The sequence below is a fragment of the Caretta caretta genome, chromosome 4 (genome assembly GCF_965140235.1).
Source record: "Caretta caretta isolate rCarCar2 chromosome 4, rCarCar1.hap1, whole genome shotgun sequence".
In the NCBI taxonomy this organism is placed as follows: domain Eukaryota; kingdom Metazoa; phylum Chordata; order Testudines; family Cheloniidae; genus Caretta; species Caretta caretta.
In genome coordinates, this window is record NC_134209.1 from 122,303,802 (window position 1) to 122,330,364 (window position 26,563).

The following is a 26,563-nucleotide window of genomic DNA, read 5'->3' on the forward strand; positions in this document are numbered from 1 at the left end:
GGGGAATTGTCACTAAATTTGGGTGTTTCTAATGGGGTTCTGCAGGGACTGGTAGATCCAGTGCTATTCAACATTTTTTTTTAATGATCTGGGAGTAAATATAAAATCATGGCTGATGAAATTGGCGGGTCAAACAAAGATTTGGTGGAATGATAAATAATGATGAGGCGAGGGCAGTCATACAGAGTGCTCTGAATGGCTTAAAGAGCTGGACTCATTCAACCAAAGTGTGTTTTAATACAACCACATGCAAAGTTATGCTTCTAGGAGCATGAATGCAGGTCACAGCTACAGAATGGGGACTGTATCCTGAAAGCGGTGACACTGACAAGATTTCAGGGTCACAGTAGACAAGCAACTCAGCATGAGCTCCAGGTGTGATACTGAGGGTAAAAGGGCTAATGTGATTCTTCTATGTATAAGCAGGGGAATAGTGAGGGAGAACAGGAAAGTAATTTTTAGCTTTGTTTATTGCATTGTGAGACTGAAACTGGAATGCTGCCTGTAGTTCTGGTGTCCACATTTCAAAAAGGATGCTGATAAATTAGAGAGAGTGCAGAAAAGAGCAACAACAAGGATTGGAGGGCAGAAGAAAATGCCTTACAGTGGTGGGAAACTTGAAGATCTCAATCTGGTTAATTTATAAAAAGAAGACTGAAAAGTGATGTGATTGCAATATATAAGTACATTCACGGGGAGAAAACACCAGGTACTAAAGGCCTCTTTAATCTAGAAGAAAAAGTCATAGGAAGATCTAATGGGTGGAAGCTGAAGTGAGGGTGAAGGTGATTAATCACAAAATCAAACTGCCAAGGGAAGTAGTGGATTCTCCATTTCTTGATGTCTTCAGATCAAGACCAGTTACCCTTCTGAAAGATATACTTCAGTCAAACACAAGTTATTGGGCTCACTACAGGGGTAACTGAGTGAAATTTAATCTAATGGCCCCTTAGGTCTTAAACTCTAGGATATGAATCTAAGGAAAAAAAAACGTGTCTTCCAAGTGTCTCTAGCTGGGAAAATGACAACCAGGCCAACTTTCCTTTTTGACAAAAAATGACCTTTTACTCAAAAACAATTTTGCAGCACTTTTTTTTTTATTCAAACTTTTCCAAATTTTTGACCAAAATAAATAGTGTTCTGGTTTTCAGGAAATAACATTTTTACTGTCCTCCTCCTCCACTCCACAAAAAAGAAAAAAAGAAGAAAAGAAAGCTGTAAACTTTTTTGTTTTACATTTTTCACGGAAAATTCTTCTATTTTGCAACTAGATTTACTGAACATCCACAAACTGGGGGATCCTAAATCATTAGCCACTTTTTTAAAATCTTGGCTGTAGCTTTTCCCATAGAACATAGTACAAGAGCCAAATTTATTTTGTCAAAACAGGTTTCTGTTGGAAAATGCCATTTCAATTAAGCTATTTTTTTTTCAAATTCGTATCACATTGGACAAAATTTCATTTTGAAAAAAAGATGGAAAAAACAAATTTGAAAATGTCAATGGTTCATTTTGATATTTTTGGAATAAACTTATTTGACTTTTCATTTCAAAATGATGTCATTCTGAAATTCATTTCATATTCAGAAAATAAAAAATAAGGGGTAAAAATTGAAAGGAAATGTTTTAATTTACCAGAAACTATTTTTTTGTAATTTGCATTTTGTGCAAAAAAAAAAATGGAAATTTTGCCTTTTTGTGCTGTTTAAAAGACCCCCCAAATCTCAAAAATTTTCATGAGACAGAAAATTCCTTTTTCCAAGGAACTCTACTCATCACTATTATGGAAGCCAAGCCTGTAAAAATTGTAGGCAGGACACTTTTTTATTGGTCTGTAAAGTTATAATTCACATCAAACAATGAATAAATACATAAATATATTAGGGTGGGTTATGTTTTGTTGATGTATGAATTGTATATTCCATACACATTCGTCAGTTACTTGAGTACTTTGAGGACTCAAGGCACCCTATTTGATTTTTTTTCCTGTCTACCTGCATTGTGTATCTTTATCAGATTAGGTTGCTTGTCTCTCTGGGAATTGCTACTTAAACTCCTGAACAGTACACTGAACAGTGTGCAAATTCTACTGTGAAAATGCTCCGTTCAATATATTATTTTAAATCTGTCTAGAGTGGATGTATTTCTTCCTGCCTTTTTCTTGATCTATTTAGTTTGTGCTTTTCTTTTGTCACACAACTGTTCCCTCTGGGTTATGAAATGTCAAGGTCAAACTGAGGTGAATCTGAATGGTGCCGGGGATCTGACATGTAAATAAATTTGAGACAATCCGTGTGATGTTCAGAGTGCATCTAGTCTCACAGTCATTAGCATTCAGGGATACTCATTAGCACTCAGACGTCCCAGTCAGGATGCACTAGTAAAATTAGATATGTTGATTAGAGATACAAATTACATGTTGTATGTTTAGACCCAAAGGAGGATGACTTAACATTTTAGATTTAAAAAGATCTTTAATCTTGTGAACATTTTATTTTTTCTTGGGGGAGGGGAAAAGGAGGGGAACTAACTCAGTAGGAATACGATGATGCATCTTTTCCAAAATAAAGTTAATTTTAATCATATAAAATAGCTATGTGAATGGTTGAATAAGAGTGAAATTAGAGCTGAATTTAAGACAAGCATTTTTGTTTTGTTTTTTAATCATTGACAGGGGAGTTAGGTGCCTAAATATACCTTTAAAAAGCTGGCCCTATACTCCTGGGGGAAAAAGCAAATCTTCCTCTGTTTTGCACAGTGCCTAGATACACTGGTACTGTATGTAAAACTTTGGTGACTTTGGATAATTGACATGTATTGTGTGCTAATACACCTAATTCAGTGATTCAAGTGAGATCTAGCTAAAATGGAAGCACCATGCAGAAAGCACTGATATACAGGTTTTACTATCTGCCTGTATTAATATTAAACTTGTATCACAATGTGTCATGTTTATATCATACAGACAGCACTATCTAGTGTAAACACAGCGGACAAGGATACTGTACTTAACATTAGGCTATCAGCACTTTGGATAACATTAGTAAAACATATCATGCTTGTTGTGCAGTGTGCATCGATATGGATACACCAGGAGAGTTATCTTAAGCAAACATAACACTCTAATGTCTAGCACTACCAGCCTTCAACACTGCCAACATAAGGTACATCATGCAGGCAGCTAAATCAGCTACAGTATATAGCTCAATGAGATGGAGACGTTTCCACTCAATAGTTTCAACAATTCCTTGCTTTTAACTGCCTTGTATAGAACAGGCTAATGCAAACTAATATTAGCAAGGTGCTTATTGGTCCTAAATGCTTTGCTCTTGGTTCTCACACTACCTAAAATCCTCATCTGTGCATTGGTGGCAAAATCCAAATGGACAGAGTGCAGATGTTTCCTGTGCTCTGTTCTTATCTTTTCTGGACTTATGGGGAAGAGTATCAGGATAGGGCCAAGTATCAGAGAGACAACTATTTTAAATGAAGTTTTTTCAGTGCAAGGGTTGATTGGTGGAAGCGACATCTCTGAGAGGCCAGGAGGAAACTTAGGTATTTGGATTTTCACAAAGGGCTCAAGGCTACACCTAGCAAACAGGGTCCACAGCTGAAAAGTGAAGTGAGCAAACTGTGATATATATTAGTTATGGGTCAGCACACAGTTGCTCAGTTATTTGGTCTGTGGAAGTGTCTGAAGCAGATTTCTGAAAAGCACACCATAACAGAGTCCCACACTTTTGAGGGAGCAGGTCACTAAACCTATAGTTCAGAAGTGATCTGTATGCATGAAACTATATTCATGATTCACTTGGGAGGTTAGCAGGAGTGAGGGTTGAGATGGAGAACACTGAAACTGGAAATGTAAAACATATCTGTCTTCTTAGAAGCGGGAAATTTTAGGAATTGCCTTAGAGAACTGATCAATTATTCATGTAAGCTGAATGCTTTGGAGGAAGTTACAAAAACCTTGTAGTGACCCAGCTGTGTAATGCTATAGTCTATGGATGAGAGGAGAAGTTTTCCTGATCCCAGAGTAAAGGTTCAGTTGGACAGCAGACAAATAGGCAGTGACAGTTTAACAAATAATTTAAAAGGTCAATATCATTGGCTAACATTTCCAAAAAAACAGGTGCTTAGAGGTTAGCTTTCTAAATTTGTATTCAGGCACCTAAATAAACAGCCAGATTTTCAGTGATACTGAGTGAAGGCTGTGTGGTTCTGGGTTTCTTACATTCTGGAGTGTCACAGATCATAGAAAACACGGCAGTTGCACTGACATGGCTCATAGGCCCCAAGTGAGTCAGGGTATATATATACCGTAAAAAGAAACCCGCGGCACCAAGTCTCAGAGCCCAGGTCAACTGACTCGGGGTCGCAGGGCTCTTGCTATGGGGCTAAAAATAGCAGTGTAGACATTCCTGCTCAGGCTGCAGCCCAAGCTCTGAACACCAGCAAAGAGGATTGGTCTCAGAGCCCGGGCTCCAGCCCAAATGGAAATGTTTATGTGACAATCAGAGTCCAGACACCCCAAGGGGAGAACATTGTCCAGCCAGGAAAAGACAATGGTGGACCACTAGAGTTGATGGGGAAAAAATGTGAAATGGAAAAGAAAAAACCCAGTCTTGGAAAACTAAGAGAGTAGGGAATTTCCCTGACCATGAGTCACCACACTCTGAGAGAAAGAGAACAAATTGCAAACCCTTAAAAGGGAAGGGGTGGGAAGTGGAGGACATTCAGAAATGGAGGGGAAGCCTCTAAGAGGGAAGTGGTCCATGAAATGCTGGATCCCATCTCTGATGAAGGATTCACTGGGAAACTGTTCAAAGGCAATAGATGACATATTAGAAAAGGGAATTTAGCTAATATGGAAGTGTAAAGCCTGAAGCTGCATCTTTATGTTTATTTTCTGTGTAAAGTGGATGTAAGGATTGCTTTCCTTACTATTTCATTTTTGAATTTGTGATTCTTCTACGAAATAAACTTTTATTTATTTTTACCACAAGCAGGTCCCTGTTGTACAAACTGTGTGGAATGCGTGTGCCAAAGTGAACTGACAACTGGGGGCTGTTTCCATACTTGTGGTGATCAAGAATCAGATGTCAAAAGTGTGTCTTGTAGTTAAGAACTCAGGGTAGACAGATCTGGGGACACTTGGGACCAGAAACTGTTGAGGTCACCCGGCAAGGAATAGCTAGGCTGGGGGAAGCCGAGTCAGACCTTTATGTGGGCAGGACTCTGAGACAGAACAGTACAGCACTAAGGCACCCAAAGTTACAAGGCAGGTTGTGAAAGAACCCCTTCCTGGTCTTAGTGATCCCCAGAATTTCACGGTTTACACTATTTTCAGCCTCATAGCATAAGACCCAGTCAGATGACCAAGGCTCTGCTGCCAGGCTTGTTTTTTTTTTTTTTTTTTTTTTGCACTGTAGCTGTACCCTCAGGTTGTTTGTGTGGCATGGCAAGTTCCCTCTCTTTATAGCCTAGTTTCCTGGTGGATTCTGTGCACTTCAAAATTTAACTCCATTTTAACATTTCTTGTGCTGTTCTATCTTCTAGTTTTATACTGCTGCCCATCACCACACCTCAGCACCTTCCATGTAAAGTCAAGAGCAACTGCAGAGTCCCCTATTGATTTCATGGAGTCCCTGGCACTTACGTCTTTTCAGAGTAAAAGCTCTGCTTGGGGTAGAGTTTTTGGTTTTGATTTTTTAAGATTTCTGTTGTTAGGGGTTTATTGGGTATGAGGGGATGTCAATGTTGTGTGTCATTCTTATGGTGGCAGGGCCGGCTCTAGGCACCAGCAAAACAAGCAGGCGCTTGGGGCGGCACATTTCTAGGGGTGGCATTCTGGCGCCGGCCATGCCGCCCCTAGAAATGGGCCCCCGCTGCCCCAGCTCGCCTCTGCTCTGCCTCCGCCGGCTCCCCTGAGCGAGCCACCGCCGCTCCGCTTCTCCCCACTCCCTCCGAGGAGGGAGGAGAAGCCGAGCAGTGGCACGCATGGGGGAGGTGGAGGCGGAAGCAGTGGAGCAGAGGCGAGCTGGGGTGGGGAGCGGTTCCTCTACCCCCCCGTTACTTCCTGTGCTTCCCCTCCCCCCCCGCTCCCCTCCACTCCGCCTGCTCCCCAGAATGCGCTGTCTCTCCCTCGCTTGAGAGGGAGGGGGGAGAAGCGGAGCAGTGGCATGTTCAGGGGAGCAGGTGGAGCGGAGGTGAGCTAGGGAGGGGGGTTTCGGGGGGGGGAGCCCCAGGAAGCAATGGGGCGGTGGGGGGGGAATGCGGCATGTCCAGGGGAGGAGACGGGACCAGGGATTTGGGGAAGGCATTGGGAAAGGGCAGAGTTGGGGCAGAGCCAGGGGCAGGGGGGCACAAAAAAAAGTGGGGGCGGCCAAAAATTTTTTTGCTTGGGGCGGCAAAAATCCTAGAGCTGTCCCTGTATGGTGGAAAGGCTTTTTCAAAGAGGAAGGTTTTACAGCATCTCCTAAAGATGGTTAGACTCTGGATTCACCTGCTCTCCTTTGGAAGTTTATTCCCTAGCCAGATCCCACTGAGTAAGAACGCTTTGGCCCCACATCATCTTCAAACTCAAAATATTGTACAAAATGGCAGCAAAACAGTGTTTCTTCTTTTTCTTTCCTGATCATGTCAACTTACTTAAAAACTTTGTCTCTTTGCTTTATAGTTGTGTAAAGTACCATGACACTTATAGTTTCTTGAGAGATAATCAGAAATAGCCCTGTCACACACTGAATTTGTTCAAGACAGAAGGAATTATGATCTGTTTTAAATTAAATTTCACTTATAATGGTAGAGTATGGTTGGCCTTTCAGAAGTGAAAGCCTTCAAACTTTTCTGTGATCATTATTAACTAGCTAGAAAATAATAAAATGTAGTCAGCTGAGTTCCCTGTGAAACTAAAACATGTGTGAGGAATGGTGTTCCTCTCTGTATTTGTGAATCTGGAATCAATAATTAAAACAGCACCAAAAAAAAAAAAAAAAGACTAGAAATATAAGCCATAAACCCGTGTAGACCTTTCTCAGATCTGCTATCTGGTTTTAGTTTCTAACTTCATAGTAATTAAAATCTTTGCAAAGTTTCTCAAGTAAGTGGGGAGTAAAGACATTATGAAGCGACTCTGGGGGATGAGTTCACTGAGTTTCTTTCCCCTCCCTTTAATTTCCTCTTGTTTAATTTTTCTGTCTTGAGCCTTTACCTGACATAACGAAAGCTTTCCTTTCATGATAGTGGATTAATAAGCCTATATATTGTTTTCACTATAAATGTACAAAGGAATTTGTATTCGGAAGTTTTCTGAAAGGTCAGCAATAAGCTTTTCAATAGAAATACCCTGAATCTGACTTTTAGAGGTGCTGAGAATCCACTGTTCTAGCTGAAGTCAATGGGAGTGGTAAGTGCTCAGCATATCTGAAAACCTGTTCAAATTTGGTTTGGGTGATTTTTCAAGATATCTCATAGATTCATAGATTCTAAAGTCAGAAGGGGCCATTGTGATCATCTAGTCTGACTAGCTGTACAACACAGGCCATGGAACTTTTCCAGAAAAATTCCTATATCATGGCTTTTAGAAAATCATTCAAACTTGATATAAAAATTGTCAATGATGGAGAATCTACCATGACCCTTCATAAATTGTTCCAGTGAATAATTACTATTACTGTTAAAAAATTATTCCTTATTTACAGACTGAATTTGTCTAGCTTCAACTTTTAGACATTGGACTGTGTTTTACCTTTCTCTGCTAGATAGAAGAGTCTATTTTTAAATATTTGTTCCCAGGTAGCTGCTTATAGACTGTAATCAAGTCACCTCTTACCTTTCTCTTTGTTAAGCTAACTAGACTGATGAGCTCTTTGAGTATATCATTATAAAGGCATCTTTTTTAATCCTTTAATCATTCTCGTGGCTCTTCTCTGAACCCTCTCCAGTTTATCAACATTCTTCTTGAATTGTGGGCACCAGAACTGGACACAATATTCCAACAGGTGTCACATATAGAGGTAAAATAACCTCTCTGCTTCTACTTGAGATTCTCCTGTTTATGCATCCCAGGATTGCATTAGTTCTTTTGGCTACAACATCTCACTGGGAGCTCATGTTGAGCTGATTATCCACCATGACCTCCAATTCTTTTTCAGAGTCATTGCATTGTTAAATGGTGTAGGGCCAAGAATCAATCCCTGTAGAACCCAACTGGAAACACGCTTGCTCGATGATGAGTCCCCATTACAATTACATTTTGAAACCTATCAATTAGCCAGTTTTTACGGTGTGCCACATTAATTTTATATTGTTCTGGTTTTTAATCAAACTGTTGTGCAGTGTCAAGTTAAACACCTTACAGAAGTCTGAGTATATTACAGCAACATTATTACCTTTATTAACCAAACCCGTAATCTCATTAAAAAAGTACCAAGTTAGTTTGACAGGATCTACTTTCCATAATCTATATCGATTTGGATTTATTACATTACCATCCTTTAATTGTTTATTAATCAAGTCCTGTATTAGTTGTTCTATTATCTTGCCTAGGACTGACATCAGACCTATAATTACCCGGGTTATCCCGTTTACCCTTTTTAAATATTGGCACTACATTAGCTTTCCTCCAATCTTCTGGAACTTCCCCAGTGCTCCAAGACTTATTGAAAATCAGCTTTAACAGAGCTCTTCAGTCAACTCTTTTAAAACTCTCGGATACAAGTTATCTGGACCTTTAGATTTAAAAATGTCTAACTTTAGTAGATCTGTTTAACACCCTCCAAAGATAGGAGTAGAATGGAAAGAATGTGATCATCACCATATGATGAGACTATACAATCTGTTTTTTCCCCAGATAAGAACAGAAACATTTATTGAACGTTTCTGCCTTTTCTGCATTGTTATTGATAATTCTACCATTTCCATCTAGTAATGGACAAATACTATTGTCAGGATTCTTTTTGTTCCTAATATATTTATAAAACACCTTAGAGAAAATCGGTCAGATCATAAAAATACCATGTTTGGCAGGAGTGGCAGCCTTTACGCCTCCTCTCAAAGGGAAATATTGTCATTGATTGCAGCAAGAACAAAAGTGAGTCCTAACAGGATAGCAGGGGTGGAGAGGGTCACAGCTGGGTTGTCAGAATCTTGGGGTATTGAAAAAAGAAATATGGAATTAAGATTTTATTATTTGAGTAAAATAGCATAGTGGAACTTTTGGCAGGGACTTGGGGAGGAGGTATGTGAGGAGGAATCAAATGAATCTATCACTTTTTTTGTTTAGGTGCTTTTGTCATGCTTTAAATGTGTGTAAGTTTTTCCTGCACAGAATTATAAAGATAAGTGTGGCTTCATCGCTGGGGTTTATGAGAGGTATACTTTAGCCTGGCAGACTTTTAACCTTCCTTTGCTTACAATAAGTTTGCCGTCCTTTTAAAACCCTTTGATTCGATGGCTTTTGTTCCCCTTCAAGGGGGACAGGGCTGCCTGGTTACTCAAGCAGATGCCAAGCTTGTGATTTGCATTTGATGAAAGCCACTTATGAAAGCAGAATCAATGCTCAGATTTAGAAACGGTAAACGTGGGTACTGGCTTGTCATTTCTTCCTAGGATATTGTCCTATAAAGTCTCTCAAGTTCCTCTCTCCACAACATCTTCCTGATATCTCTGCTGCCCTCCTGTATGATCCTGGCAATATGTTAGACCGAGATGCAGGGTAAGTAATGTTTTCTCCTCCATTATCTTCATTTTGTATTCAACGGCAAAAGCATGGAATAAAAATGTAGCCATTGAAAATAATCTGTTATAAGTTGATCAAATGAACCATAACCAAACTGTGTGTCTGAATGGTCCTAATCACAGAACACCAGAGACACAACAGGGAGTTTACTGCAAACAAAATAATGTTATAATAATGCAGTCACAGCAGTGGCTATAACATGAGCATTAATACATGTATGTATATATATACAGGTGAAGAGAGAATGGCATAGAATACATCAAATAAATCAAAAGAAATGAAGTTGAGATGGGTTATATATGACAGCGAACCAATCAAAGTTAGAGAGGAGAGAGGCTTTATCTTGAATGAGGTTAACTGGAAACAAAATGGCATTTAATATATTCATGTTTCTAAAATAAAGATGTGTGTCTGTGACATTACCCAGGGAGTCTTTACACATGAGAGTGTATAAAGAGTGTGTGTGTGTGAGAGAGACAGACAGACAAGCAAGCATGTGAGACACAACCTCATGGATCATGATTTTAGACTAGTAGATTAGCTAGTGTGTGCTGTTGTATTTTCACCAAGACCAGTGCAAGGCAAGATGACATATGGGGACACTGGAAGTGTTTTAAATGTTTTGTTTAAGGGAGGTAGTGTTTTCCCTTTTGGATTCATGGAGCATTGTTGATATTTCACGTATAAAGCATCAAGGGTAAGAACCTTGTTGACTGTTCCAATCTTTAGATACTCAAACTCTTATTAATGTGGCCTGATAAAAAGACCATCAGAGAGAAATGTTGCCATTTCCCCTGAATAAAGGCTAGAGTGAATCTAACTTATCCTAGATTGAGGGTCCTACCGACCCACTCTCAGCAAAACTCAGTTCAGTAGGGTGGTGTATGATAGTTCTGAAGGAAGGGCTGGGAGGTTTGTGTGTGCCTGAGACAGAACTTTCAGAGGTGCTGGATCTGGATTAGGAAACTCGCTCCCACAAGCAATGAGATGACCACTGATCTCAGTATGTTCAGAAGCTCCCTTCTTTGACTTGCCTTTCCTCCAGTTTCTTCACACACTCAGACACACAGCACACCCACTCATTGACACATGAACATAAACAAATTCTTACACATGAATCAAGCTACGTGAAGGGAAGGAAGAAAGAGGGAGAGATGGTCACTATAAGCGTTGATTTTTAAATACTTCCTAGGCAGTCAGATACTGCAGTGTTGGGGGCCTTCTAAGTAACTACACAGAACATCTGAGTGTAAGATTTTGCAACTACAGGCTGTATAAACTTTTAAAATTCTAACTGTTTATATAGGAAGTTATCAGTTAACTGTCTTAATTGTTTATATAGGAAGTTTTAACAGGTTTACAAATTATCACTAGCCAAGCATCAGAAATTTCTTTAGTCATGTTTATTAATGCAGGCATGTATCTCAAACTTAATATTCAAAAACGTTCATCAAATATGATTCTTGTTTGGTGTATTCTGTCTGAGTATTAAATAAATGATAACCAAGTAGCAAAATGTCTACTTATCCTCTATCTATTTTGCTGGGTATACGCTTGATGCCTTAATATTTCCATAATAAACTTCCATATTTTTTGGAACTACCCTACTAATACTGGGCTATTTTTCTTTTTCTAATGAGAACCTACCAATAGTCCAGCAGCTGCTTGCCAATAAAAGATTAATTCTTCATTTCTCTGAGTGTGACCATTTCCACTAGTAAGTCCCTGGAGGATTATCATAGGACATTTGGTAATAAATAACCAGCAGTTTGTAATATTTGGTTATGAATTGCATCCATGTACCCTTTAATATTTGAACATGTCCATCATAGGCATAATATTTTAAAAATGTATAACAGTGTATTATGGAACTCTGTCAGTTTAATACAGAGCGTTTTATCTTTTGTAAGTCATATTTTTTCAGCGATAATATCTTTTAAATATGTAAAATGAGAGGTCAAGTTACACAGAAATGGTATCTTTTTAGGCCTGATTTTTAATAGTAAAGTGTGGTTCTACTTTGAAAAGTGACTGTATGAAACATACTGTGGAGTTCTGTGTTCATGGTTGGGTGTTTATGGGCCTCTGGGATTGCCAGAGCCAGCTTGCTCCATTTACAAGTAAAAATGCTTTTCCTAGCTGTGCAAATTCAACCTGGGCTATGTCAGTCAAGCTACATGTTTTTTTCCCATGTACCACAGTAACAGTAACACAGTAAAAAAGATTTTGCAAAACCAAGTTTTGCCTTTAGTCACATCATTGCTACCCCATGAAGGTGTAACCCTTCTGCCATCAGAGTTGGCAGCAACAAGGGCCGGGTTCAGTATCTAGGGGTTCCATTTCAATAACACAGTGCAAAACCAGCTCAAGCCCCCATCCAGTGACCTAGGACAATTACATACTACCCCCGTGGGTGCCTCTGAGGGGCAATACTTCCCCTCTTGCAAGCACAGAGTCTGAGTGTTGCAAAAGCCTTTTAATAAAGGAGGGAAACAATGCAGCACTATGTTGGGGAAACACCACAAACAGGATTCATAACATAAACCATGAGCAAAAGACCCACCCCCAAGTAAGTCTGGCAGTGTCCTTTTCCCCTCAGGGTCTTAAGTCCAACAACCCACAATCGCCTCACCCACAGTTTCTGTCCTTGGACAGTGCAGCCCCAGAGTTCAGAATTTCATCTGCAGAGTTTACCTCCCAGCCTGGGTGGAAGTGGGGGGAGGTATGAGGGCATCTTACATGCTCCACTGCCTAGATCAAAGGCCACTTGCCACACCTCTCCGTGGCGTTCTGCCGCAGTCTTCACCACCAGCTGAGCCTCTCCACCAGCCGCCCTGCTAGCCGTGCCTCTTGGTCTAATGCTTAGACCTAGGTATCAGCTCTACAACATGTAACAAGACTCCTCATGGAGTCAAAATTAGCTCTGTTATTACACAGTGCAGAGGTCAAAGTGATGTTTGGGTCCCACACTACCAGGTACACATATCTATCCCCAGCCTCTCTCAGTTCACTGGGCTCTGGAACCCATGTCCCTTGCCTAGCGAGTGCTACTTAGTTGAGGGTGAGTCCCTCCATCATAAAATGCCAAGTACAGTTCTACTGTCCTTGATTCCATAACCAGGATAACAACCCTTTACTACTTCTGCCCCAGTAACAAAGAGACTGGGGATCCCACAGCAGCCAAAGCGACCATTTGGCAAGCAGTCCCATCAGGCTAGGTTGGGTGGGTGTGCCCAGGCAAACGAGATCAGCCACTGAAGTCCTTTTCCACAGCTCACCACCAGATGTCAAGGTAGAGCTCATTCTGACTCTGCTTACAAAGGCAACGGGTTTGCATAGTTTTAACTGAGAGAAAAATTTGCCCTTACAATTGAAATTTAGTTAATATTTTATTTGCAAAGGAACAGAATAGAATCCAGCTCCCTCTCCAATGGCACTTTAGAGGCAACATGGCTAATAAGAGTAAAAAGACTCACTTTTTCTCCCCTTGCCCACGAGGAGATGGAGATTTAGTAGCGGTGGTGTAGGATTCTGAGGGCTATATGAGGAAGCCAGCTAATTCTTGTTGTATTTATTTTGTTGCTGGGTTATTTATTATGATCTGGGGTAATGGACATGTCTTTATTAGTGTATTTTAAATAGATTATGAGTGTATTTTTATAGGTAATTGAATGGGTGCTTTTTCATTTTAGCTTAATAACAAAACAAATAAATACAAAGCAGTAAAAAGGTATGTTAGTCTCATTCATCAGATATTGTTCTGAATACATACAATTCCAGATCCCGTGAGTAAGAGAGTGCGACTACTTTCATGTAGTCACTTCTAGTAGAGCCTCACTATTAAAACCTCCAGATAAAGAAAGTCTTTGGAGGTTATAGTAATAGAAATTCCAGATAGGTAGTAGAGATCACTGCTCAGAGGGACAAAATCATTTCAGTTCTTCTCTTGTCTACACTGGTACCACTCCATTGATGGGGGTGGGATTGTACTGGTGTAAATTTGAGTTTAATTGGCTCAGTAATTTGAACCTATAATTGAACTGGATATCAGTGAATTGATGTTGGAGGAGAAAACTGGAAAGTTATCAACACGGAGTGAAGTACTATGCTGTGCATGTGCTTCCTGCATACCCAGGGTTTGAGGAGGACATTTGTCTATTGCAGTGGTGGCCAGCAGAAAGGGAGGGCAAGAGCCAGCCTGCATAGGTTCTAGGAGATGTCTGACCTGCCACCACATAGTGATCACTTCTAGCCCAACTGTGACTCTTGCCCATCTTGAATGAACTTGGGATCCACTTGCATTTGTACTAGGATGCAGAGCATCCTAGATACATTGTTACTTGTCATCTGCCTTTATTTTAGATTCTAGATATTCTAGAGTTTGTATCATCCAAGACCAAAATTTGAATCTCCCCAGAGAGAGAGCTGGGAGAGGGGGTGGTAGGAAGAGGGGAAAACTGTCAGGCAAGTGGATGATCAGAGGAAATATCCGTGGAGTAGACACCACCCCAATCTGCCACAACCCTTCTATACCACTAGGGACAAGTTCTCTGACAGCACTCCCAGCAGTCATACCCTTCTGCACTCTTCCTCCAACAGCGATGAGCAGCTGAAGTCACTGCTCAGTTGTCAGATTGCACCACAGGCTTTGCTATCACTGTCTTACAATTCTCTTCCTTTCCTGCCTGTCTGACAAGGTCAGTATCCACTCCAAAAGACCCTTCACTGGCACCGTATCCCTTTTTGCATTAAGTTCACTCCTCATCCCGACACTCAATGCTCTGCATAACTCTGCTCCAGGCTTACATCCACATCTCTTCTCTCATTCCCCATTTCATACTCTATGTTCCACCCATACCTCTTACCTGACCACCCTCCTTTGTCTTCTGCTTTGACACATGATTTGATGCCTATTTCCATGCTATCCCTTCTGCCTACAATGACATTTCTTGCAATTTGCCAGTAAAAAAATCATTTCTTTCAACTTGCCTCCCCTTCTTAATCTTTGCTCTGGTACAATCCTGATAGCTCTTTTGGGCACTGTCTATAGAATGCCTAGCACAATGGGCTCCTGGTCCATGACTGGGAATTCTATGTGCTTCGATAATACAAATAATTAGGGATCCATGTCTGTCACAGAGGCCACAGAAGTAGCAGATTCCATGACTTTCCGCAACCTCTGGGACTTCTGCAGTGGCCAGTCTGGCTGACCCCAAGGTGCCCAAGCAGAAGCTGGTGCAGCTGGCCCCGGGGACCGTCCATGCAGCAGTTGGTGCAGCTGGCCCCAGGGACCGCCTGACCAGCGGTCCCAGGGGTAGCTGGAGCAGCTGCTGTTGGCAGCCCCCGGCAGCTGGGGCCACTGGCCCCAGCTCCTCCCCCCAGCAGAAGCCTGCCGGCTCCTCCTGTAGCAGTAGCTCCCCTGGTGCCCCCCAGCAGCGCCCCCCCTCCAAGATTTAGTCAAAGGTATTTGTAGTACAAGCCATGGACAGGTCACGGGCATGAATTTTTGTTTATTGACTGTGACCTGTCCATGACTTTTACTAAAAATATCCATGACTAAAATGTAGCCTTACAAATAATAATAATCCCTTTCTCACCTGTGTCTACACATGGAAAGTAAAGGCCAAACAAACATCTACATGTCAGATTGAAAAATCTCAGACCCACAGCACATCCTCTTGTAAATAGCAATCTCTCTAGAGCAGTTTTGCCTTTTGCCTTGCTTTCTGCTGTTAGCCTCCCTCCCCAATCATTTGTCATGATTTGATCATGATTCTTTCTCAGTTAGGCTGCTAGCTCTTCGGATCAGGGACCTTGTTTTCTCAGTTGTCTGTAAAGTGCCATCCACACCAATACACTGTACAAAATAACTTCTGTTTTATTGTAGACATGATTATTTGTCCACCTATTCAGAACCAGAGTTGGGGTTTGAGTTCATTTTATGTGATCTCTTTTGTGCCTCAGATGGAACAGATGGCTCAGCTCAATACACATCTGGATGTGGATTATAAAGAATTCAGACATTAGACTGTATCAATGCAAAGTGAAACCTGGCTATCAATATCAGTTTGCAAACTGTATTTTTTGGGGGAGGGGAGATTAGGAAAGCTTCCTGTTAACATTCAAATCATACTTAGGGATAGTTGCTACGAGCACACTTTAAAAAAAATCCCCAGACATGACTATCTATTGAGCACCAATAATATGCTTGGCCAGGGACAATGCAAAATTTAGCCATATGCTGCTTGGAATTCTCTCGGGATCTTGCATTGGGTCACTTATCTGTAAGTGATTTCCAGAGGAAACAGTATTGCAAAGGCATCATTTGCTATGGGTTGACCTTACTTCTGTTACCTCTGACACATGATGTTACAGCAAAGCTGCCTGTGGTAAGAGATGGTAGTTGCGTTGCCTTAACAGGAAACCGACCCTTACCCAATGCTCTGTGTACTCTGTGGCAAGCTGGATCTAAATCATATGCAATGCCCCATGGGTTCCATGGAATTCCAGTTCTGAGTTCTGTGGCAGACTGGCAGAAAGTTTTTCTTTCAATATTGATTCTGGAGACTCCCAAATATACGGGTTCCAGGGATTTTCTTTGTGCTTAGATTTCTATTTTTTCTGTCAATTGGTATGGCTTGGTTTTGTTATCATAAACTCAAGAGCTAAATGGATGCTAACACAGTTGAACTGTAATAAATCAGTCTTGCCTAGTTCTTACACAAACTAAATAGTTAACCAGCCAATTTTCAAGACCCTTAGGTATGGCCATCACATTGTGAATACTCAAACACCATGTTTGTGAAGTCTCCAATGCTTCCCTCAACTCCTGCTGGCTTCACTCTCATCTCTGATTTTTCTACTACATTTTCTCTAAACCTCTTTCCACAGAAGATGAAGTTCATTGGAAGCTTTTTCCTGATTAAGTTAGATGGGCTGATTTTTGTGACTTCAGTGTCATGGCTTTTATTACCATTTTCCTTTGCTTATTGTTTCTGTGTCTTTGAGAAAGGGTTCTACACTGAATGACGTAGGCAGATGAAAATAATCAGTACTAGAGCTGTTTCAAAAATATCTGTTACAACTTTTACTTGCAAGAAACTGTTTTCAAAATGTTTTTTCCCCCCATCTGTCTCTAATCAAGAAATAAAACAAAAAGCGGGGGAGAAAAGAGAAATATAGAGGGGGCTCTAAATGAATGTTGCATAACAAATCAAATCGGTTTCACAAAGAATCAAAGGCATGACATTTAGGACTTGGGAGCCAGTATGCAACATCAGGCATATTATTCAGGTACATAATGTGCTTTTCTTAAATTGTGCTAGGTAAATCTGGGCACTCAGGACTCCTCCTCATTCAGATTTGACTTTTCCTCATCCAAGCTGTTTGCATCTGCGTTGTATTGAACTACGTGCTGCTGTGCTACTATGCAGTGGATAAAGAGGCAGTTAAGTTCAATGACTATCTGTGATTGCACTGTGTAAATATTACATCGATCTGGAAAAGCCCCATCCTCTTTCTTTCCAGGTTTGAAACATCGCTCCCACAGGTTTGAACTAAGAAAAGCACCACCTGACAAAGTCAAGGAAACGTTAATTTTCTCTGTTTTCATAAAGTGAATGTTTTCTAAAGCAAGGAGGTTAAAAGTGAAGATTACTGTTCTCATAGGGGAAGTTATTTCGAACAAGTAGACAAAGATTTATCATGATCTTACTGCTTATAATGGAAATAAAAATAGAAGAGTCAAAATAATAATTTAAAAGGGAAGCACATGAGGACACTATTTGGAAGCATACAAGGCAGATTTCACTGTTTGAGCTGCCTTGGCTTTTTAGCAAGAAGTTTTTTAAATAAAATGTTGGTGTTTTTTCTGTATTTGTATTTTTTTAATTGCACCTGTTGCAATCTGTGAGTTTACACAAGTGATAAAAAGCACATGAATTAAAGCCCATGTCAAATAAACCAAGGTTAACTCAAAATTTGCCAGGACATGGGAGGCGGGGAGAGGGGGCGGGGGGGGGGGGGGACAAAACCCCTCAGGCAAAAGCCCATATTCTAAAGAACAACAAGTTTCAGCCCTCTCAGACCAATGAGTGAAGCAAATTTTAGGGTCAAAGCCAGTTATTTAAATCTAGGGACTGTAAGCATGAACATCTCACTTCATCTCAACTATGTGGATGGATCATAAAGTATCTGTCTGTCTCTAAAACGGCCAGGATCCATACCATATGGGCTTTATGGATCAAAGCCAGCAACTTATACCCACAAATTCAAAGCCACTACAGTCTTGTGAAGTACAAATGCCCTATGACCTATGTGAGAAGTTATACTAAGCAGGACGGCTGCACTAGCAGAAGTTACTAGTGAACTTCAAGAGTAGCTCATAGTGATAAGCCATTCCAGAAGTGACAAAGGCATGGATTGCTGCAGTGAGACCCAGGTTTGAAAGGAAAGGTCACAACCTCCTTGCAAAAGGCGCAGACATCAGCTCTATTATCTCCTCTCAATGTTTTCCCCAGTCCAGTACACCACTTATGATTTATGTAGATTGAGCATCAGACAGTTAGTTCTCATCCAAGCTGTAATTATGGCTAGACAATTGAAAAAAGGGAAGAACAGGGACTATCATTTGGATCTGATGAAAAGGACAAACATTGATATATTGCCGTCACAGCATCCCAAAACTTTACTCTCTCTCCTAGTGGCTTTGCATACATACCGTGAGAAAAGAGGTGAAGTTATAGAACCTAATGGACCCCAGGTAGTCCTTGGGTCAGATGATCAACTTGCCTTCAAAACCAATCAAAGGTTCAAGACTAGATAATGCCACAAAAGTCCCTTTGTCATAATCTTTCCCCAAGAAAGGTTAGAGATTGTGAGGGACTGAGATTGTCAGTGCAAAGGATGGTTTCTTGAGCAAGGGCCTAACAATCACTCATCTGAGAGATCCTGATACTAGGCCCTCCTGTAGGAAATTGTTGACAATTTTGATTTTGCCAGCTCTGTAGCCTTGCCTACTATTAAGGGTACCCAACACTTAAGATCCTGTTTCTAGTTGCTTAAAACTTTGCTAAATTTAAACCATTTGGGTTGAAATTTTCTCTACTGGGTGTCTGCTCTAGGCTGAACTTTCTGGGGAAAAAAATCAGCCAGAATGGTTTAGATATTTCCAAAAATAAGACTAGGGAAAATAAGTTGTCAATGTGAAATTCTGGTGACCGTTTCTTTGAAAAGCTCTACAGCCCCCATGCTTTGAAGCAGGGACTTAAAGTTTGGCTGGCAGGTGGCTTTTGTGTTAGGGATGTGCCTTTTATTATACCTATGGAAATCTGTCAAATTTGGCCAAATTATCAGCCTTTGAAAAAACACAGTTAACAGATGCTGAGTACAGAATTCTTAGTATTTAGCAGTCAAATTCCCTGAAGATGCTGTCGGCAATGGATAGCTGCCTGCTCGGGGCTGATCAGGACTATCCCTGCAATTGTAGCTGTGGGCGGCTACAGTCTGTGCCAGGACTGAGTCCAGGCACCTGAACTGAAAGCAGGGAGCCTGTCTCCCTGTGTTCGCATTGACACCCTCGTCCCCACCCTCTGGGCCCTGGCAGAATGGAAGAGGAAGTTTCCTGATTCCAATGCAAAAGGGACAAGAGCTGGACTTGAGGGGTGAGGGAGGGTTGGAGGGAATAGATTGGGACAAGGAATTAGGAGAGATGGGGGTGGAAACTAAGGCTGGAGACTGGTGGGGGAAGGAAAACTGGGACTGGGAGTTGGGGTTGGGGACACTGGGCCTGGCTGGACAAGGAGACTGGGATCCACCGGAAGGGGACTGTGAATGGCTGTGTTAGGAGACTGGGAGCTGGGAAGGAATAGTTGGGGATGGGTTTGGGGACTAGGAGACAGAAATTGGATGAGAAATCTGGGGGTAGTGCTTTGGGACTGACTAGGCAAGGAGACTGGGATTGAGAGCCAGTGAGTTGGCATGGGGAGGAATATGCTGAGGGGGAGAGGAACAGAGCTGATTGAGTAGCTTGAGAGTGGAGGGACAATGGGGACTGGTAGGTCAAGGAGATGGGGGAAGAAGCTGGGATGGGTGAGGGGAACTGGGAATGGAATAAGGAATTTGGAAGGGTGAAACTGGGTCTTGCTGGGCAAGGAGACTGGGACAAGGATGAGAAGCCTGAAGAATGGAGACTAGGTAAAGAGAATGGAACCCATCAATATGAGGATAATTGAAATCCCCCATTATTATTGAGTTTTTTTATTTTTATAGCCTCTCTAATCTCGCTGAGCATTTCACAGTCACTATCACCATCCTGGTCAGGTGGCTGGTAGTACATCCCTACTGCTATATTTCTTATTATTCAAGCATGGAATTACTATCCATAGAGATTCTATGGTACAGTTTGGTTCATTTAAGCTTTTTACTTCATTTGCCTCTGCGCTTTCTTTCACATATAGAGCCACTTCCCCACCAGTAAGACCTGTTCTGTCCTTCTGATATATTTTTTGTTTTCTCATATTGATGGGGTACATGTCACCTCAGGACGCGATGCAGAGATAAAGTTTCTTGATACCTTAAATGACTGCTTCTTGGAGAAGCTAGTCCTGGAACCCACAACAGGAGAGGCAATTCTTGCTTTAGTCCTAAATGGAGCACAGGATCTGGTCCAAGAGGTGAATATAGCTGAACTACTTGGAAATAGTGACCATAACATAATAAAATTTACTATCCCTGTGGGGGGAAAAACACCAAAGCAGCCCACCGCAGTAACATTTAATTTCAGAAAGGGGAACTACACAAAAATGAGGAAGTTAGTTAAACAGAAATTAAAAGATACAGTGCCAAAAGTGAAATCACTGCAAGATGCATGGAAACTTTTTAAAGACACCATCATAGAGGCTGAATTTAAATGTATACCCCAAATTAAAAAACATAATAGAAGGACCAAAAATGTGCCACCGGGATTAAACAACAAAGTAAAAGAAGTGGTTAGAGGCAAAAAGGCATCCTTTAAAAAGTGGAAGTTAAATCCTACTGAGGAAAATAGAAAGGAACATAAACTCTGGCAAGTGAAATGTAAAAAACAGAAATAGGAAGGCCAAATAAGAATTTGAACAACAGCTAGCCAATAACTCAAAAAGTAACAGCAAAATTTTTTTAAGTACATCAGAAGAAGGAAGCCTGCTAAACAATCGTTAGGGCCACTGGACAAGAGAGATGATAAAGGTGCACCCAAGGAAGATAAGGCCATTGTGGAGAAACTAAATAAATTCTTTGCATCTGTCTTCAGTGCAGAGGATGTGAGGGAGATTCCCACACCTGAACCACTCTTTTTAGGTGACAAATCTGAGGAACTGTCCCAGACTGAGATGTCAGTAGAGGAGGTTTTGGAACAAATTGATAAATTAAACAATACTAAGTCACCAGGACCAGACAGTATTCACCCAATAGTTCTCAAGGAAACTCATGTGGAATTGCAGAACTACTAACTGTGATATGTAACGTATCATTTAAATCAGCTTCTGTACCAGATGACTGGAGGATAGCTAATGTAATGCCATTTTTTAAAAAGGCTCCAGAGGTGATCCTGGCATTTACAGGCCGGTAAGCCTAACTTCAGTATAAGGCAAATTGGTTGAAACTATAGTAAAGAACAGAATTATCAGCCATATAGATGAACACAATTTGTTGGGGAAGAGTCAACATAGTTTTTGTAAAGAGAAATCATACCTGGCCAAGAGCTCTAGAATACTAGAATTCCTTGAGGCGGGTCAACAAGCATGTGGACCAGGATGGCCCAGTGGATATAGTGTACTTAGATTTTCAGAAAGCCTTCGACAAGGTCCCTCACCAAAGGCTCTTAAGCGAAGTAAGCTGTCATGAGATAAGAGGCAAGGTCCTCACATGGATCAATAACTAGTTAAAAGATAGGAAACAAAGGATAGGAATAAATGGTCAGTTTTCAGAATGGAGAATGGTAAATAGTGGTGTCCCCCAGGGGTCTGTAATGGGAGCAGCCCTATTCAATGTATTCATAAATGATCTGGAACAAGGGGTAAACAGTGAGGTGGCAAAATTTGGAGATATTACTAAACTACTCAAGATAGTTAAGTCCCAAGCAGACTGCAAAGAATTACAAAGGGCTCTCACAAAACTAGGTGAATGGCAATAAAATGGCAGATGAAATTCAGTGTTGATAAATGTAATGCACATTAGACAACATAATCCAAATTATACATATAAAATGATGGAGTCTAAATTAGCTGTTATCACTCAAGAAAGAGATCTTGGAGTCATTGTGGATTGTTCTCTGAAAACATCTACTCAATGTGCAGCAGCAGTCAAAAAAGAGAATAGAATGTTGGAATCATTAGGAAAGGGCTAGATAATAAGACAGAAAATATCATATTGCCTCTATATAAATCCCTGGTACACCCACATCTTGAATACTGCGTGCTGATCTGCTTGCCCACATCTGAAAAAAAGATATATTGGAATTGGAAAAGGTACAGAAAAGGGCAACATAAATGATTAGGGGTATGGAGTGTCTGCCATATGAGGAGAGATTAATAAGACTGGGATTTTTCAGCTTGGAAAAGAGACAGCTAAGGGGGAATATGATAGAGTTCTATAAAATCATGACTGGTGTGGAGAAAGCAAATAAGGAAGTGTTATTTATTCCTTCTTGTAACACAAGAACTAGAGGTCACCAAATGAAATTAATTATTTTAAATAAACAAACAAACAAAAGGAAGTATTTCTTCACCCAACACATAGTCAACCTGTGAAACTCTTTGCCAGAGGATGTTGTGAAGTCCAAGACTATAACAGCGTTCAAAAAAAGAACTAGATAAGTTCATGGAGGATATCCATCAATGGCTATTAGCCAGGATGGGCAGGAATGCAAAACTATGCTCTGAAGTGTCCTTAGCCTCTGTTTTCCAGAAGCTGGGAATGGGCGACTGGGGATGGATCACTTGATGATTACTGTTCTATTCATTCTCTCTGAAGCACCTGTCATTGGTCACTATTGGAAGACAGGCTACTGGGCTAGATGGATCATTGATCTGACCCAGTATGGCCGTTCTTATGTTCTTATGAGTCTGTACCCACTAGTGACATACTCCTCCAGAGCCTCAAGTCTCACCATTCCTCTGCTGTCAGCAAATATCTGTCAAATCTCCTAGCAGTGTCCTATGCCCCTCTTGTGGTGTACCACATTGAGGAGGACAACTTACTACTGCTATCAGTGACTCCTTTAGTTCAAATGGCACAGGCCTGTGTGATGGATCTAAAGGTGCCAATCCTACTGGTGACCATGTGGATGTCACTGTAATGGGAGTTCAAAAAACTATACTGAAAATATGCCATACAAGTATGGACTTTTGGGACAAGAAGTGTTAAGTGGATTTCCTGGGGAATACCCTAGGGAGAGCTTAGTGCAAGTTACACATCTCTGGTTATGCAAAAACCCAGCCTTTTGAAGCTATGCCTTGAGGAGAGGGTCTTTGTCTGCTGATTACCTGGTCCACAGGCCCAAGATCAAAAGGTTGATCTGCCCTGCCATGGTTCTGGTTCGGGATCCAAGACAGATAAACTTGTAACCCAGGGGAAAACCCAGCTGTGTGTTTTGAAGAACAGAAAGCACAGTGCAAGCACAGGACTGTTTAGGTAGTCTGGTTTGCTGGGGATATCATAATGTGATCCAGGAAGCTGTGCAGCCTTAAAACCCCTGGTGAGAAGGGAGTGAGATTCAGATCTCTGTCCAAAATAGGTGATGGCTGGGAGTCAGAAATCTTTACCTGGATGCTCCCAGGGACCATGGAGGGGGGTACAGGTGCAGTTACCCTGAAACTATGACAGCCACACAATGGAATGTCTACATTTTCAGTTTGCTTTTTTAAAACCTAGGAAATCATACAAACATGTATAAGCTACATTAAAAGAACATCATGAAGGAGTCAAAGTCAAGCACTCAAATGTTAGGAAATGCCAGAATTCACATTGCTGGTGCAAGATGGCCCTGGAGAACTGGATTCTATCCTGGCTTCTGCCACAGAGTTCCTGTGTGATGCTGGGCAAATCATTTAAACCAAACTTTTCACAGGTGGCCACTAATTGTGTGTCCTTCATTTTCTGGGTGCTTGACTTGAGACCCTGGGGCCTGGTTTGCAGAAGTGCTGAGCACTCACAGCTGAAGTCAAGGAGAGCTGTTCCCTGAATATAAAGTGCTCTGTGATACTAAGTACTCTGAAAAGTCAAGTCCCAGGCGTCTCAAATTGGGCACCCAAAATTAGTGTCTACTCTTGACCTTCATCCATCTGTGCCTCAGTTCTGTACCTGTAAAATGGGATAGTTATCCCCCCATCCCAACTTACAGGGGCTTTATGAAGATAAAATAATGTTTGTGAAGCCCTCAGTTACGACAGTGGTGAGCGGCATAGAAAAGTCCAGGAGGAAATTAGTAATTCTGTCTTCAGATCAGGGTTTGAATAGCATAGTAAGGCAGGAATGGGGCCACATATTGAAAAATGAGGAAAAACAAAATATTGAACAGCTGCTCATTAACTGAGCACTGTCCATGCTGTGCACTGAATGCAGGAGGGGTCCTGTGGAAAAACAAGTAGAGACTGTCATAGTTCATATACACAGAAGTGTTGAATTCAGGTTGCACAGGCAATCTTTATTCTGGTATTTCCTAGCTTTTGAGTACTTTACTTTGCAATCTTAATGTTCTTTTAACGTAGGTTTGTGTGTGTGCGTGATATATCTAACTGTAATTTTGGATATACACATTACATTTAAAAGAAAGAGAAGTATTGGGTTGCCATAATCTAGAAATGTTTAGAAAGAGGGATGGGCATCTGATAACATGGTTATATATAAAGCTGAGTATTGACAGGGTTGAATTCACTAATGGTATGTCTTCATTGCAGTGTTAACCTGGGCTGTTACTTGGGGATTGCCGCTAGCCACCCTCCTTTCTATGAAGCAAATCATCTCTCATTTGGGCTGTAAGCTAAAGCCTGAGTGAGGTTTTCCCTTGGGCTGGTAACCCACCCACTTCGCAGTGAGGGCACAGGCTAAACCACACCATTGGTGATAGGTCTCCAATGCCTTCCCATAATCACTCCCATGTACCTAGGAGGATGGACAAGTTCTACAGTTCACTGGGAAAGAGGCAGAGAGCAGCTCAGATTACTGCAGCCCAAAGAACTATTGGCTATGCCCCAAGAAGTCCTGGAGGCACACGCAGGTGAGTGCAGCACCACTGAAGGCTCAGTACCTTGGGTAAGGCTTTGCGGTGTGGCTGTTCACACCCAGCTAGACTAACCTGGGTGCTGAGATCTGGGTGCCAGTCATTCAAATTCGTTCTGCAATGAAGACATACCCTAAGTGGCTGTTTCTCATTCTGAGTGTGGTATATGTGAAAGCTGCAAACGAGTGGTCAGTGTTCAGTGATCACCAGACATTAGTGTGTGACTTTTTCTGACTCAGCACGCCTAAACTTGAAGGAAGTGAATCGAAAGAAATAATTGGCTGGATGGACATAAACCAATGATTCTTCTAAAGTAAAATGGAAGCAGAAGTTCAGTAGCAAAATAGAAAGCAGGATGGGGGATGATCTTGTCCAAGAACGAATGCCTCACTGAATGAAACTTTGTGAAGAGGAGAATATTGGTGACTTTGAGGATGCTACAAGTGACACTTTAGATACCAGCGTTGTAACTGAAATGTAGCCACAGTGATGATTTGTCTCTCTTCCAGGCCGTCTAATAGCTGTTCAACATCAATTTCATTCATCCTAGGAAGCAGTCTGCTTGCCTTTGACACACCCCAAAATGGTGAAGATTAATCAGTGCATAGACCACTAAAAACAACTAAAAGGCAAAGACTTGAATTTCTTTTATGCCACCAACCTGTCTTTGATGCCACACAAAATGAACTATTTTAAAGAAATAATTGCAGTCCTTCACCCTGGATAGTCTTCCATGACCACCTTCAGCCTCATGATTGATTGAAAAAGGAGGACCGCTGCCTCAACTTTCCAGCGATATTCCCTGGACATCTCAGGAAGATTGTGTCTTTACATTTGCATCCAGTTTGCCATAAACTGATTAGAATATGCACCAAGCCAGAGGAGAACTTTGTTAAAAACACGGCAAGCCTTTTACTAACCGGGATACTCTGCAGAAAGACACTAAATAAGTTTTGGAGGGACTTGACAGTTTATAAATTCATATTACTGTTACAGTCTAAGTGGAAATCTGGCTTGATCTAAATTACAAAGAACTGGAAACCACACGAGGACAAAATCGAAAAACTATTAAGGGATGCTATGGACCGCTTCAATAATTTAGCCACTCTGACCAACCCCAAAGCAAAGATTGTACTTTGAGCCCAGAAGAAGAAAAGAGGCTGAAACATGGCTGATGGAATGTAATTCTGAGTTTTCTCCTTTTCTTCTAGCACTTAAAATCAAAGATCTACAGTTGAAAAGCAGTGTGTTGCACCAAAATGTTGGAAAATTGTGGTGGAAAAATCATGGAAAATAGAACAGTTGTCAGTGTTTTGTCAGTTTTTAAAAGACCTTCACTCCTGTTCAGCCAGCATCACGGCAACATGTTTCCACCACATTCTGATTTTTTGGGGGGTTGAAAAGTAGCAATAAGCATGCCAGAAAACCAAATAACCTGGTGAAATTTATTCGTATCTGAGGGGAGACGTAAATGACTGGTAGACCTAATTAGTAGACTGAGGGCTTGATTATTGTGTTCCTGAATCTCAGGGTTTCAAGTATTTCATTTTGGAAAATATGTG

At 41.1% G+C, this 26,563-nt stretch overlaps 1 protein-coding gene across 1 annotated transcript in view; it reads left to right on the forward strand.

Moving 5' to 3' along the window:
- The first annotated feature begins 9,622 nt into the window (after nt 1–9,622).
- Nucleotides 9,623–26,563, forward strand: part of LDB2 (LIM domain binding 2) — a 514,758-nt gene continuing 497,817 nt past the window's right edge. Inside the window, exon 1 of the mRNA XM_048848818.2 lies at nt 9,623–9,718. Coding sequence (XP_048704775.2) covers nt 9,699–9,718 — 20 coding nt within the window. The 5' untranslated portion in view covers nt 9,623–9,698. The remainder of the gene's footprint in view (nt 9,719–26,563) is intronic.